Source organism: Zalophus californianus, chromosome 13, assembly GCF_009762305.2.
Source record: "Zalophus californianus isolate mZalCal1 chromosome 13, mZalCal1.pri.v2, whole genome shotgun sequence".
In the NCBI taxonomy this organism is placed as follows: Eukaryota; Metazoa; Chordata; class Mammalia; order Carnivora; family Otariidae; genus Zalophus; species Zalophus californianus.
In genome coordinates, this window is record NC_045607.1 from 2,788,435 (window position 1) to 2,803,827 (window position 15,393).

Here is a 15,393-nt window from a genome sequence, read left to right on the forward strand (position 1 = left end):
AGGGAAACAAGCAGGCTGAGGTGGCTGAGGCTGACCGTGGGGGAGAGGCCACAGCAGTTAGGGGGTCCATGGGGGTGATGCCCAAGTGAGATCAGAAGGAAGAAAACGGGGGCCATGAGGAAGGGCATTCAGGAGGCACGGCACGTGCAAAGGCTGTGAGCAGGGAGACGGCTGGGAACATTCTAGCAACAGGAAGCAGATCAGCACAGCTGGTCCGCCTCCCCAGCAGGGACCCGTGCCAGGGCCAGAGTTGGGACTTCACCCCAAGGACCCCAAGGACCATGCCAGCATGGGAGAGATCTAAAAAGGACGGCGCGATCAGGGTCAAGCGTTTCGGAACAAGCGAGCACTTCGAGCAGGCCCCGTGTGGTCCCTGACAGCAGATCACACTGGGCTGTCGCCCACGCCCCCACGTGCCCCACCCCCAAAGCTGCTGCCAGCCCCCAACATGGTCCCTACAGGGAAGGTGAGGAAAAGACACCATCAGACGCAGAAGACACTGGGCCTCAGGCGTGGGAAAAAGCCTCCAAGGGGGGAGGGCATCTAGGAGGGCTTCCTGTAGGAGGGGGCATCTGGGCACGACACGCAAAGCAGGTGCAGTAGCACTGGCACTGTCCTGCCGCGCGGCACCCACTCGCGCTTATCTGTGCCAGGCGCTGACCCAGATTTAGTCATGAATGAAGCGGGTGAGTCGAGACTCTAATTACTTTTCACTTTCCCTGGTCATGCATTATGCATTGACGGTGAGTGGGGGGCAAGAGGAAAACCGCGCAGCACAATTAATTTCAGCTTCAATTGTTCTCTCCCTCCTTGCGCTCCCCCCCCACCCCCACCCCTGGGGAAGAATCTTTTTTAGCTCGTGTTTCACAAACACCTTTAGGGATCAAGGAGGTAGCGGGCGCGCTGCAGGAGTGGGGGCACCCAGGCTGCCATCAGATGCTGAACTAAGACCCGGCAGGAGGGGCCGGGCCAGGAACGCGAAGTCCGAGTAACAACAACGTGTACCCCGCAGTGGTGGGGGGTGCGGGATGGCGGTCCCTGCTGGCCCGAGGCCACCCGGACCCTGACGGAAGCTTCTCAACCCCAGGCTCCTGACCGCAGCTGGCTGCCTGCACGCTGGCCCTGGGGCGGCCACGGAGGGCCACACGCCCACCACGTGTGCCCACCGCTGGCGGCCGAGGGGACGTGAAACCCCACCTCCGCGTTCGGCCCAAACTTTCATCCTCCTCCCGAGCACCTCCTCCCCCAGGAGCAGCGGCAGCCTCAGGCAGTGCAGACATCACCCCGAGACACCCCGGTGGGGGCTGGTTTCACCACCTGACCATGCGGAAACCGAGGCCCTTGCCCCAAACCGCCCCCTACCAGATGCTCGCTGTGGCCTCTGGGGCGCACCCCCTTCCATCTCCTCCACAGACACTGCACTGGGGCAGCCAGAGCCTCGGGGGGCTGGAGGTGCCCTGCCCAAGGAGCAGAGGCCCTGTGAGTGCCAGCCCCAGCTCCCCGCCAGGCAGCCCCCCACCCCAGAGGAGGGCTTCAGTGTTCCCTTCCAGGACCACATCCACCTGTCAGGCCCGCAGTGACACCGAGGGGGACCCTGAGCCCCATCCTGCCGCCACCACCAGGGCGCTGGGACACCAGGCACTACCACCTAGGGGTGGTGGGGACCCAAGCCAGGACAGCCCTGGAGGAGGCTGTATACGTGGAGAGTGATCAGAGCAGGGAGCTGGCAGGCGAAGAGGCAGTGCGGGTGGGAACCAGAGGCAGAAGCCGGCCTGGCTCCTGAGGACCGAGGGGTGTCCTGTGTGGCGGCAGGAGGGGCAGTGCGGGCAGAAGGAAAGCCAAGCCAGGAGGCAGTGAGGACTTCATTCTGCAGCACTGGGGAACCACAGAAGGTGGTGCACTGGGGGAGTGCAGACTGGGGTAGCGGGTGGGGAGACACCTCCAGGCTGAGCCCAGAGCCCCGGATCCAGCCCCACCCGCAATGTCCTGCTGGGAACCCAGAGGCAGGAAGCAAGGGCTCTACTTCCCACCTTGGAGAGAAATCTGGGCCCTGTGGCGGATGCCCAGGGTTGGGGTTTTTGTGGAGAAACCTCCGGTTTCCCCCACCCTGCGGCTGCTGAGTCAGGAGCACAGGGGTGGGACCCGAATCACAGACCCTTTCCAGCAGCATGGGCAGGGAGCCAAGTCTGCTGGCCCCAAGCCCTGCCAAGCGCCTACTGCATACCAGCCAGATCCCAGCTGAGTGAGCCAGCTCCTGGCCCCTCGCCACGGCAGCAGCCCCTCCCAGGGCCAGAAGCCACACCATCCTCACTCCTGAGCGCTGGAAGGGACCCACTTGGAGCTGGGGAAACTAGGGCCCAGGGCACACTAAGGTGGACCTGTGCCTGTTTGGCCCAATCCCCGCCTGGGGTACGGAGCAGATGGGGGGTGTCAGGGACCCTCTGAGGACGGGGACACCCAGCTCAGGGCTGGGGACCAGCTTCAAGGGGACGGAGCCCCAGTGGACTCTGACTACAGGGACAAAAGGGCAGAGGCCAGGCAGGCACACCAGGCAGAGGGCACCTGCACAAAGGCTCAGAGGTGGGAATGCACAGGGCACGGCCCCGCCGGGAACCCCTGGAGGCTCTGCTCTGCCCGCGGGGACCCCCACGGGAGACTGGTAGGCCTGGGGTGAGAGCTGCCTGGGCATGCCCAGCCCACCCCACCCTGGTGGGGCCGAGAGGCCCGGCAAAGGGCCGGAGGGCACTGCAGGCAGAAGGGCAGAGGGCAAGAGGGCGGGGGGATGTCACATCTGCTGACCAAGCCCCCGCCCCCACCGCCTTCAGGGAGAAATGCTCTTTCCCACAGTTACGAAAGATCCTCTTTGCTTGAAGAAGAAGGGGAACCCAGAATCGTTCTAGTCCAGGGCTCAGTGTTCACTCACTTAAGTGGGGGGCTGGTCCCCTGAGAGCCAGGGGTCCCTCCCTGACAGAGCCCACCCACCCGGACACCCATCCATACCCAGGACCCAGGGAGAGGCCCGTGGGGACTGGACAGGAAAACGCAACCCCCCAGTCCATGCCAAGGCCACACCTGGCAACAGGTCTCAGTTCCTGACCCTGGAGATTCCTGGTTCCCAGGATGGTTCTGGAGCCAGCTGCCCTGAAACCACCCCTCCCAGGGGAGCAGAACTTTCACATCCTCCGCACACCGCCCAGCCCAACACTGAATGCTCCTCACCTCCAGGCGTGACTGGGCACTGATGGGCAATCCTCATGTCCCAGCACCAGAGCAAGAAACTCCTCTCTCCACCGGGCAGATGAGGACACTGAGGTTCAGAGGGGCCCCCAGCCACCACTCCTCCCTGCTCCCAGGCAAGAACTGAAAGTCTGGCCCTACTTAGGTTCACCTCCACGCCTACCCCCAAGCAAGTGTCATCACCCCACTTCCCAGACAACGAAGTCCAGGCTCCAAGAGGGAGGTACTGGCCCAGGCCACCCAGCTGTGAAGGCCTGAGTACAAGTCCAGCCACCCCAGCACCCCAGAGCCACCCAGTCCACATATGGCTTCCTAGACTACGAAGAGGAGCCCCTCTGCCCTGTGATAACAAGGCAGCTCCACCAGCCAGATGCCCCCCCTCCACATACGCCGCCTCCCAAGGGCGGGGCGGGGAGAGATCCTGTAAGCCCTGGGCCTCTCCAAGGAGGAGGTGGCCCCCCAACCACCTCAGCTGCGGGATTCGGTTTCCTGGCCTGTAATCAAGGGATTACCAACAGTCCCAGTGCCCACATATGCATACATGAACCACCCACATCACTCACACTGCGGGATTTGGGCAAAGGACTACAGTGGCCTACTGGACTCCCTGAGCCAGCCAGGGCAGGAAGGGTCAGGGGGGAGGCCGGGCGGGTTCATCCCCCAGTGCTGTCCACTACCTCCTAGGGCCTGAAGCCCCATTCTCACCAGGCAGGCCTGAGCGCGGCTGGGGCTGCCCATGTCAGCCCAGGAGACCACACCTGGTGTCCTGCAGGAAACGGGGGCCCGCAGCCTGTACCTGGAGCCCACCCAGCACCTCCAGGATGACAGAGGGTCCCAGGTACCAGTGGGGCTCGGCAGGATGGGTTCAGGATCAATGGGTGCTTGGCCTCTGCCATTACCGCCAATGACGGACAAACGGACACAAAGCGGGCCCCGCCAGTGCGGAGGAGGGCGGCCCAGGCCCAGACCAGACGCCCTCACCAAGTCTGCGTCCTTCCTCGGTCCTTGGGAGCCCTCCTGACCCGCTGAGCCCGGAGCCCTCATCCAGACCCACCTGTCCACGCTCCGGCCATCAGCCATCCAGCATGCAGCAGGCACCGTAAGTCCTGGCAGGGTGGGCCTGTCTGTATCCCATGTCCCCATCCAGGTAAGCAGCTCCCCGACGCCCAAGCCACCTGAGCCTTCCATCCTGATGCTGCAGCCCCCCACCCTGTGCACGGCCCACGGAGGGTCCTGGATAAACCCTGCCCCCACCCCATTCTGCCCAGCCCCTCCCCACTGAAGGCCTGGAATGGGCAGCACAGGGCAAAGTCCCATGCTGCCACCTGTGGGAACTTGGCAGCAGTATTCCGACTTTCTGTGCCTCAGTTTCCCCATCTATGAAAGACAGGGAGAGGGCGTGGCATTGGCCACCGCACACCCCAAGCTGTGTGACCTTGAAGATCTGCCTGGCCTCCCTGAGCCCAAGCCTCGTCTGTACACGGAGTGCCGTGGGTTTGGCACAGGCCGCACCGGGCACCTGGCGAACTGCAGCAAGCTCGTCCCGCACCCCAACCGCACTCAAGCCCGGGAGCACCAAGAGTCTGGTGCTTTCTCCAGCCTGCTATCACAGTTCGGGACTCCAATCCACCAAATGCTGGCATGCTGCCTAGCTATGTTCACACAGGCAGACAAAGTCCCCAAGACCCCTCACCCTGGGCTGGGCCATGAGCCCTTAGGGAGTCGCCCTCTAACCTGGGGTCTCCACGTGCCCCACAGCCAGCAGCACCCATCACGGGAAGACCCCAGCTGGCCAGCCGCTCCAACAACCCCTGCCCTGGGGGTGGGCTTTGCTGACCCCACAGCACAGCCCATCTCTCAGGGGGTTGGCCCAGGGCCCTTGGTGCACATGGTCTGAACAAGACCAAGTCCAGCCCTGCCCTCGACACACCCTGTCCAGCAGGTCCAAGGCAGGAACACTGCACATTTATCTACCCGCATGGCCACAGCCCACCCCACCTGGCACATACACCTATACCAGTCACCCTTTCTTCTCTGTCATGCCACTCCAAGCCTCAGCCTCCAGCTGAGAACCAGGGAGGGGTGTGAGGAAACTGAGTCATGCACCAAGACACACCCACTACCAACACCCCCTGCCCCACCGTGGCTGGTCCCAGAGGATGAAAAGGGGCCACTGCAGAACTATATGGTGAGGGAGTGAGCTCCCTATCACCAAGTGAGTGCAAGCCAAGCTGCCGAATCCCCTCTAGAATCACATACACTCATCTTCTCTGAGGCCCCAGGCCTGGGCCAGGAAGCCGGGTGGAGACTGGAGGGCGGGGGCCTATCTGACCCAGAGTTGCTAAAAAGAGCCAACGGGGAAGTAAAAATAGGAAATAAAAATAAAATTGCTCCAGCCAGCCCTGGTTGTTTGTGTAGGAAACAAGGCATCTACCGCCCCACAAGGCGGGCTCAGCACCGGGCCCCTCCCAGATGAGGAATGTCTCCCCCAGCCTCCAGCTGCCAAGACCTCAACTACACACCCAAGCCTCAAAGAGGAATCCTGAGGATCTGGTTCAAATCCGAGCTCTGCCACCAACCAGCCAGGTGACCCTGGGCAAAGAGCTGAGCGCCCCCCCCTCATCAATGGAGTACAAACCCAGCTCCTGGGTACAGAGGGAGGGAGGGAGGGGTGCCACCCCATGGTTCACGCAAGGCTCCTGGTACCCCCACACGCCTCTCTGCCAGGTTCCCCCAGACATGTTCCCCTCTGCCAGTGCCCCATCCGCATGCTCGCTCTGCCACCCAAGGTGGGCAATCAGAAAATAAAAGCACCAGACTAGAGTGAGAGACAGGATCTGGCTCCCGGCTTGCCCCAGCTCACTGTGCAGCAATCAGACCTGAACTTCCTTATGGAACAATCAAAGGAAGCCTTCCTTCCTATCCTTTCCTGTTGGGCCTATCCAGGATTGGCACTAGGCTCATTCATACTAAAGTGTGCATGACTGACCCTGGCTTCAGGTCTGGCTCGTTCTCCAGGATGTAGAACTGCGCATAAGAGAGTGAGCTGATCCTAGAGCTGAGACACCCAGCCAGAGGGCAAGGAAGGCCCACATGGGCCCAAGCATGTGTGCCATCCCCTCCTACCCTCTGCAGCATGAGAACCCTCTGCTACTGGCCAGCGTTCAGTAAGACACCTGCTGGGTCAGCATTCAGCCTGGGCCTGGAGCATTGGGCGTGTCGTGGGCGGGCCCCAGCAACCCCCTGTGCTAGTTCAGAGTGCCCCTGTCACCCCAGGAGCCCTCACAGGCCACCCCTCAATCTGACACAGCCCCCTCCCGGGGGAACTGAAGTGGGCTAGGGGGGTTGGCCAGGCAAGTCTGGGGGTGACATAACCGGTCTGACCCAGCACCAGTTGGCCCCAAACCACCCTCCCCATGACAGCCTGCTGTCTCCCTAGAACACACATCGGCTCCCAGCCGCGTCTCCATCTTCTGGCCCTCAGGAGAAAACCCCAGCTCCTCATGAACCCACCTACCCACTAGCCCCTGCTGCTTTCTGAGCACCGCCTGGCTCAGGCCTGCCAAAGCCCCCCTCGCGCACACCCGTCTGCACGGCCCCCCGCGCGCACACCCGTCTGCACGGCCCCCCCAGTCTGCACGGCCCCCCCGCACGCACACCCATCTGCACGGCCCCCCCCCCCGCGCGCACACCCGTCTGCACGGCCCCCCGCGCGCACACCCGTCTGCACGGCCCCCCCAGTCTGCACGGCGCCCCCGCGCGCACACCCGTCTGCACGGCCCCCCCAGTCTGCACGGCCCCCCCGCGCGCACACCCATCTGCACGGCCCCCCCCCGCGCGCACACCCGTCTGCACGGCCCCCCCCGCGCGCACACCCGTCTGCACGGCCCCCCCAGTCTGCACGGCCCCCCTGCGTGCACACCCGACTGCACAGCCCCCCCCAGTCTGCACGGCCCCCCTGCGCACACACCCGTCTGCACAGCCCCCCCAGTCTGCACGGCCCCCCCGCGCGCACACCCGTCTGCACGGCCCCCCCGCGCGCACACCCGACTGCACGGCCCCCCCCAGTCTGCACGGTCCCCCTGCGCACACACCCGTCTGCACGGCCCCCCCGCGTGCACACCCGACTGCACGGCCCCCCCCAGTCTGCACGGCCCCCCTGCGCACACACCCGTCTGCACGGCCCCCCCAGTCTGCACGGCCCCCCTGCGCACACACCCGTCTGCACGGCCCCCCCGCGTGCACACCCGACTGCACGGCCCCCCCCAGTCTGCACGGCCCCCCTGCGCACACACCCGACTGCACGGCCCCCCCAGTCTGCACGGCCCCCCCGCGCACACACCCGACTGCACGGCCCCCCCAGTCTGCACGGCCCCCCCGCGCACACACCCGTCTGCGCGGCCCCCCCAGTCTGCACGGCACCCCCATGCGCACACCCGTCTGCACGGCCCCCCCAGTCTGCACGGCCCCCCCACGCACACACCCATCTGCGCGGCCCCCCCAGTCTGCACGGCCCCCCCGCGCGCACACACCCGTCTGCACGCCACCCCACCCCCCCAGTCTGCACCATGCGCTCGGCCCTCACTGAGAAAGCCAGCCCATGAGGGGGCAGGACCATCTGCAACCTGGACACGACTATGCTGGCCAGCAAGAGTGGGGGACCGAGGGCACACAGAACACACACTTGTGCACACACACACCCAGGTCCACACACTCCCACAGGCTCACACACAGACCCACACACATACTCATACAGTGCGCTCTGGTCCCAGACAGGAGTGAGGCCGCCAGGTCCCTCTGCCCGTGTGCGTCTGGCTCCGAGTCCCTGAGGAGACTCCGGGGTGGGGGGGGCAGGAGTCGGGGAGAGCACAGAGCAGTGGACCACAGGCCCAGCATCCTGCAGCACCCTCTAGCCAACAGACCCTCAGAACCTGCCAGAAAGCATGTGGTGGGGGTGCCCCCGGCTGGGAGCTGAGGACGAGAGTAGACCCTAGGCCCCTTGACCTCCAGGTCCTGGGGCCAGGCTTGACATCAGAGACCCCGCAGCCCACCTGCCACAGGCACAGAGGCCGCCACCCCGGACCACAGTGTGCAGTCCCAGGTTCCAGCCGGTGGGGGCCACCACACACCAAGCATGAGTCCAGGCAGCCAGGGGGATGACAGTGGTGACCACAGTCCCCTGGTTCTGTGAAACTGGGGGGCGGGAGAAGGGGACACCAAGAAGTGGAGGGTCGGCGGGGGGGGCCCGGGGCAGGCCATCTCCTCGCCAGGGGTCCCTGAGACACCCCCACGAGGCCTGATCACTACCCCAAGGCCACGATCTGCCTGCCCCCACCCTTCCCCACCGGGCTGGACAGAGCACGGGGCCTGGCCTCAGGGCCGGACTGGAGTGGTGGCCGAGGGGGTGAGGGGCACTGGCTGCCCCTCTGACAACAAGCTCCGTAGCTTCTCAGCCACATCCAGGCCCCTCCCCTCTCCCATCGCTGCCCAGTTGAGGAGACACAGTGCCCACAGGCAGATAAGGCTCAGGACTGGGCTGCAGGCCGGGAGGCTGGGCTTGCTGCCGCGGGCAGACGCACGCGGGGAGCATGCCTCTCCCAAGACCTGCAGCCAGCAAAGGCACCGGGAGACGTGACCTTGCCCAGTGACCCTGGGCCTGGCCAGAGGAACTAGGCATCCCTAGTCCCTGGGTAGGGGGGCCAATTAACCTGGAAGCAGAGCTGCCCACAGGTCCGCGGCTGGGAGGACTCGGATCATGCCCTGACGCCAAGCGGCCCTCTGAATGCCGCGGCATGCTCTCTTTCTGAACTGCATCCCACCACAGCCAGAAAGAAGTCGGCAGGCATCGAGTGCCGATGGGGGGCGGGGGGGGGGGGGCGTTCCGGGCCTAGGGCCATGCCTGCACACTTGCCCACCCTTCTAGGCCGAGGAGGGAGGCCCGGAGAGGCCCTACACATCCCAGGCCATTCCCCACGTCCCGTGATCCACAGGCACCCCAGAGCTATTATGAGCCCTGTTTGCAGGTGTGGACACTGAGCTGGGACCCAGACCAGCCCATTCGGCCAAGGCATGTGCTCGGCACCACCCGGCTGCCTGGGCACAGGTGGCAGGAGCCCAGCACAGGCCTCCCGCGTCTCAGGTGCCTGGGGTCGGCCCCCCCGGCATGCACCAGACAGGTGCCCAGTGAGGAGTGTACCAGGCGCAGGGGGTCGGGGGAGCCGGTCTCCAGCCTGACGATCCAGGACAGGCCACACCCCGGCTGTGTCCCCCAACCGCAGCAGGGGGCCGGGGGTGGAAGGAACCTCTTCCAACAGCTGCCAAACACATCTTCCCACAGACCATCCAAGAGCTGGGGGCCGAGGGCACAGGGGGGAGCAGCCACGGGAGCCAGGCCAGAGCCGAGGGACGTCCCAGCGCTCCCCCGCGCCCCACGGCAGGGACGGGGTCCCCCTCCTCCTCGGTGAGGCAGGGGCGCCATCCGCTGCAGCTCTGCGGCCACAGCCGCAGCAGGCCGACAGGCACCGATCCCCCCACCAGGGAGCCCCAGGCTGGCAGTTCCCCACCACAAAGAGCAGCGCCAAGAAACGAAAGGGGGGGGTCCTGCCTCCAAAGCCTGGCCCCAACAGCACCCCATCTGCACAGCCTGGAAGGATCCCACTGACGGGGCGGGGGCCCTGACCTGCTTCCACCTCTGCTCTCTGTGGGGCCGGAGGGGTGACCTCCTCCCGCCGCCAGGCTTTCCCGCCTCCCCCGCCACCCGCTACCGCACATCCCAGCCCTGACCTCTCCCCTGCACTCCAGCCCCGCACCGCCGCCAGACCTCTCCGGGGGGGTGTCAGAATGCATCCCACACCAAAGTCCCGATCACCCCCAGACCTGCCCCTCTACAGCGCTCTGCATTGGGTAAAAGGCACATCATTCTTCCAGGCACTGAGGCCACAAGCCACGTCCACCTGGCTACCACCCCCCCACCCTGCCCTCCGGCCCCGCTTCTGACACAGCAGCAACAACAGCTCCAAGCTCCTGGAGGCAGAAGACACAGGGCCTCCTCCAGGCCCCCTAACTCTAGCTCTCCCCTCAGTGGCTCGGCTCTAGCCACACAGGCAGATTTGAGGAGCTCTGCTCTGGGGTGGCCCCTGACAAAACAAAGCTTACAACACAGGTCTGAACATACAGACACTGACTCCTCCCAGACAAACTCCTATGCATCCCTCAGGACCCAATTCAGAGGGCCCAACCCACCAAAACACCAGGGCAAGCTGATAACACTCCTATGCCCTGCCTGCCTTCAGTACGCCTTCTTACCACCACACGCACACTGTCTCCTTCCCCAGAGAGAGAGCAGGGATGACATCAGACCAGCCAACCTCAGCTCCACACTCACCACGTGTGACCTGCCCTGAAATGCCATCGGTGCCACTTTGTACGTAAGAAACCCGAGGCCCAGAAAGGTTTTAAAAATCTGGCCCAAGGTAACCCACTGTCAATGGACAGCACTGAGTCCATGTCTGTTCTCTGACCCCACAACCCTCTCGCCCCCTTGGGGGGTGGGCCTCACTCGACTCTGCCACCCCAGCAGAGCCAGGTGCCAGTCAGACAGTCGGATGGGTGAACAACACACAGGCAGGCAAGATGTTTGCTCTGGACCTCTTGGCCAGGCCTTGATCCCTGCCACCCCCTGCCGACCCAGTTTCAACAAGATGTGCTTAGCGGCAGAGGAAGGAACCAGGCCCTGACACGGGTGGTCCTTTGGGGCTGAGCGTCCTTCCCCATATGCATCTGGGCATCTGAGTCCAAGGGCAAGCCAGGATCTCTCCAGCAGCAGGGCACAGCTGCAGCTAAGACAAGCAGAGTGGGGGTGGGCAGGGGGCTCGCCCCGTGGGCAGGAATGCACGGCGCCGCAGGCTCCCTCGAGGGCACCGGGGGGCCCTCCAAGGCAGGATCCTGGCCCATCGTCCCGGACTCTCCCTGCTCCACTCCCAGGAATAAGCACCGGGCTGCACACCAAAGGACTCCCCTCCCTCGGAGGTCGGGAGGGTGATTCTGCACAGGGGTAATAATTTTTTAAAAGCCAACTTGGCGAGGGGTAGTCTCCCCCCCACGGCCCCTCTTAAGTGCAGAGGGCCGGGGAGGCATCTGCAGGGCGCACTAATTCAATCAACAAACATTTCGCAAGGCCGGGGCAGCACTTGACACCGTGGCTTCAGCCGCAAACAAGACCTAGGAGCCACCGCACGGCGGAGGAGGGGTGGCCTGCGGCCTCAGGGACCCGAGGGGGACAGAGCCACGCCCTGGCAGCCACGCCTGCCAAGGGTCCTGGCTGGGAGCAGCCTCACGGCCGCACTTCCCACCTCCAACTCCTCCAACCTCCTTCCTTCCACTTCACCGACGCGGAAACCGAGATAAAGAGGGAGGAAGTAACGTGCTCCAAGGCACAGAGTTCCCATGGCAGAGCCGCAACGGGACAGTCAGGGGGCCCCAAGCGGGCCACCACTCCCCCGCGCCCGTAGTCTGGAGGGGAAGGCTGCCTGGGGTCCCAGCCTCGGGGCCAGGTGGGCCCAGCCAGCCAGGAGGGCTGGAGCTCTGACCTTATACCCCCGGAGACAGAAAAAGGAAGAGGGAGGCCCCAGCTGCCCTCCATGTGGGCCCAGGAAGGCCAAAGCCAGCACTGCCTTGCCCCAGGGCTCACGGCCTAGCACCCAATGCCTACGGTCCCCACCTCCCAGCCCTCCTCCCGACCTTGGTCCTGGGCAGAAAGTCCAGCAGCAGAGGTGGGGTGGGGACGGTTCCACCACCTCCTGTGGACTCTGGCCTCATCAGTTTCCTCAGTGCAGGGAGGGGACAGCCCAGGGCTCACACAGGAGGCCCCTGGGCAAATGACACCTAGCTGCCACCAGGAAAGGGGCAGGGGCCACAGCAGGGGGCACCGCAGGGATGGATGGAGGATATGGGGACAGAGAGGCAGGGTAAAGAAAGGTCCCCTGGCTGCTCCCCCCAGAGAGGGACCCAGCAATGGCCACTCACCCCAGGAACCCAAGTTCTAAGCAAGTCTAACAGGTGGTGGGCCAGTATGGGTCATACTCCAGACCAGCACATGTCAGGGCCTGGGAAGTAGAAGGGACATCAGGCCAGCAGATCACCAGCACAGAGGGGCTGCCAACAGCCAGAATAGGGTCTGCCAGGTCAGAGCCAGGCCCACTGCTACCCTTAACTCCTCACAGGGTTAATTATTCCCAGACCAGCTGACTACACACATCACCACCACCACCACCCGCCAACGCTCACATGCTTCCTCACCAGCACAGACCTATTAACTGAGCCAGCAAGGGGCAAGCCACAGTAGCCTGGCCATGCAGTTAAGATTCTTCTACAATCCTCCAGGGAGGACCCCTACTGATTTCCACATGGGCATTCCCCTCCATATCCTTGGCTGGGGCCAGAAATCCCTGGGGAGGGTCCACCCATTCCCTCTACCTTGATTCCCTTTCCATAGCCCACCCAACAAACTCCTATTCATGCCTCAAAACCCAACTGCAACAACACCTCTCCTGTGAAGCCTCCCCAGGCAGTTTACAGGGGAGGAAACTGAAGGCCAGACAGGTGAGTCTGACAACCCAGAGCCGGCCCTCACTCCTCACTCAGGGCAGCCACTCAGTAGCAAGCTGTGAACACTGGAAGGCAAGGAAGAACAACAAGTGGTGTTTGATGAGGCAGGAGAGGCTCCAGGGCCACGTGGCACAGAGCAGAGGCCTGGCCTCCACACTAGGGGCAATGGAAAACCATGGAGAGCTCCAGGCAGGGGAGGTCAGAGCCCAAGGAGAGAGGAAGCTGGCTTGACCTTGGGTGGTCAAGGCCCCCACTGCTGCCTACAATGCCCGGCCCCCATTCATAAGGTTCACGATTTCCCCATTACAAGGGACTTGCCCCAAAATGTTTTACCCTAACACTCCCAGTTCAGACCCAGAGCTAGGCCCAGCCAGAGTTGACCCCATGCCCCGGCCCAGCCAGCTCAGAGCCCGTGGCTTCCTAGCACATAGGCACCTCACCCCCAGCCCAGGGTCTGTCCCCTTCAACCCAGAGAGGGCACAGAGTCATTTCCTGAGAAGCTGGTCCCCAGCTGTTACACCCCAATCAGACAGCCACCAGCTTACGGGAACCGGGCCAAGGTACCAGGAGGGAAGGGCAGAGACCTCTGGCAGCCAGAGAACCTCAGGGAAACCAAGCCCAGGAAAGCAGGTGCCTGCCCAGGCACGCAGCGAGCTGGTCAGAGAGCACACCTAGGCCGCCCACCTCCCCCTCCCCGGGCTGCACGTCCACATGGAAGCGGCTCTTCTGCCCCACACCCAAGCAGGGCAAGACAAGGGGGCCCCAGAGACGCCCCCCACCCAGAGCTCAACTGTCCAAGCCTCTCCCAAGAGCAGCAACAACAGCCTCTGCTGAGAGCAGCCCAAAGCCGCTCTGCACAAAGCCAAGCCCCAGGGGGGTGCATGGTATACACCAACTGTCTCCAGGAAGGACCCCCACCTTGGCTCGGACCCCACCTTGGCTTGGAACCCAGAGCTCGCCTTCTGGGCCTTCACCAGTCAGAGCACCTTGCGCATGTCCTTCAACCTCCCCGAGCCGGAAGCCTTCATCCCAAAACTGTGGCCAAAACAGCCCCGCTCGTGGGCCTGTGCACACAGCGAGCTCAACCTGGGGACAGCTCAGTACATGGCTACCACTGTGGCCAACACAGTCACCTTGAGGTCACTGACCAGTGCCACCCAATGCCCGCCCCGCCTCTGAGGGGTAAACAACGAGCCAAGTGGGTCCTCTGGACACAAGGCCTGGGTTCACTGCAGAGCGGGGACTGGGCCACCCCTCCAGCCCCTTGCCGGGGCACTGGGTGCATCCTCCACAGGGTGGGTACCCAGCTGCCACGGACAGCCAGTCGTGGGGTCTTCTCCGTCCCAGTCCTGAATCAGCCAAGCATGGCGGGGACCCCTATGCTGGGCGCTGCACAACCGCATGCCCTTGAAATGCGCCCCACCCCCAGGAAACCCTGGAACCAAGGGACGGCAGGTGGGCGGCCAGCACATGAGGAGCGCACACGGGCCAGCACCTGCTCCACCAGGATGGCTCACAGCCCCCCCCGACATGTGCCAAATCCGCACGGGTCCCCACAGGGCAGCACAATTACCCCGTGGGAGGCACGAGGACACAGCAAGGCGGAGGGCCAGCGGATCTGGCAGCGCGGCTTGAGCCCCGGCAGCCTGGCACCGAGTCCGAGCTGCGCCCACCGCCCCGAACCGTGCACTAGACACAAACCAGCTCTGGCTGCGGAAAACAAGCAGGCCCCCCAGAAGGACGCAGCTAAGGACACGGCTTTAGAGCCAATGCCACAGACAGTGGAGAGGGGAGAGAGGGGGTCGCAGGCCCCCCGGGCGCCTCCTCCAGAGAGCTCTGGACCAGGCGGTCATCCGTCGGGAGCCCGTGAGCGCGGCGACTCCGGCCACCTGGGCTGTCACTGCCTGACCTCTGCCCGGGGCCGGTGGACACTTAAGCTAAATTGGTCAATTATGGGATACTTAGATCCCTCCCCGGGGCTTCCCAGCCTCCCTCGGTTCTGGGCCGCAGCACCAGGAAGCCTGTTGAATCAGTAACCTCATTACAGCCGGGAGGCCACACCCGGGGCCGGCTTTGAACTCCACAGGGTTTATCCACTGCACCGGAGGATTTACACACGGCCTGGCTCAGGCCCAACTCACACTCTCCTTCCCTCCCCTCCTCTCCACGCTGGAGGCTCCCTCTCCTGAGACCCATCGCCACCGGCCCTGGGCCCCAAGCACAGCAGGGAAACTGAAACACAGAGGGAAACTACTGCTCAGATGGGTCCACGGAGGTGCAGGGAGTCCAGGCTCTGGGTCACCCCAGAAGCAGGGTCTCAGACCAAGAGTTCCCCTTTTTGTCCCCAGCCTCAGCTAGCAGAGCTTGGAGTCACCTATCTCAGGAACTTGGAGCGTAGGGCCAGTTGAGAACGTCTCGGCGGGGAGGACCCCAAGTTAATGCTTCACACCGAAGCCCTGGGGTTCCAGCCCCAAGGCCAGTCCCAACATGGCCCTCGGGTCCCTGCCGACCCCAGGACGCCCAGCCTCCCTGCCCTCTACGGACAGCCTG

General features: G+C 64.1%; 1 protein-coding gene across 2 annotated transcripts in view; it reads right to left on the reverse strand.

Moving 5' to 3' along the window:
* RXRA (retinoid X receptor alpha) overlaps positions 1-15,393 on the reverse strand; it is a 98,254-nt gene that overhangs the window by 76,065 nt on the left and 6,796 nt on the right. Inside the window, exon 1 of one of the 2 annotated variants that reach the window (XM_027616268.2) lies at positions 3,220-3,333. The exons of the other annotated variant lie outside the window; for it this stretch is intronic. Within the exon in view, the coding sequence (XP_027472069.1) occupies positions 3,220-3,256 (37 nt within the window). The 5' untranslated portion in view covers positions 3,257-3,333. Of the gene's footprint in view, positions 1-3,219; positions 3,334-15,393 lie in introns of those variants that run through there. 2 annotated transcript variants of the gene reach the window in all.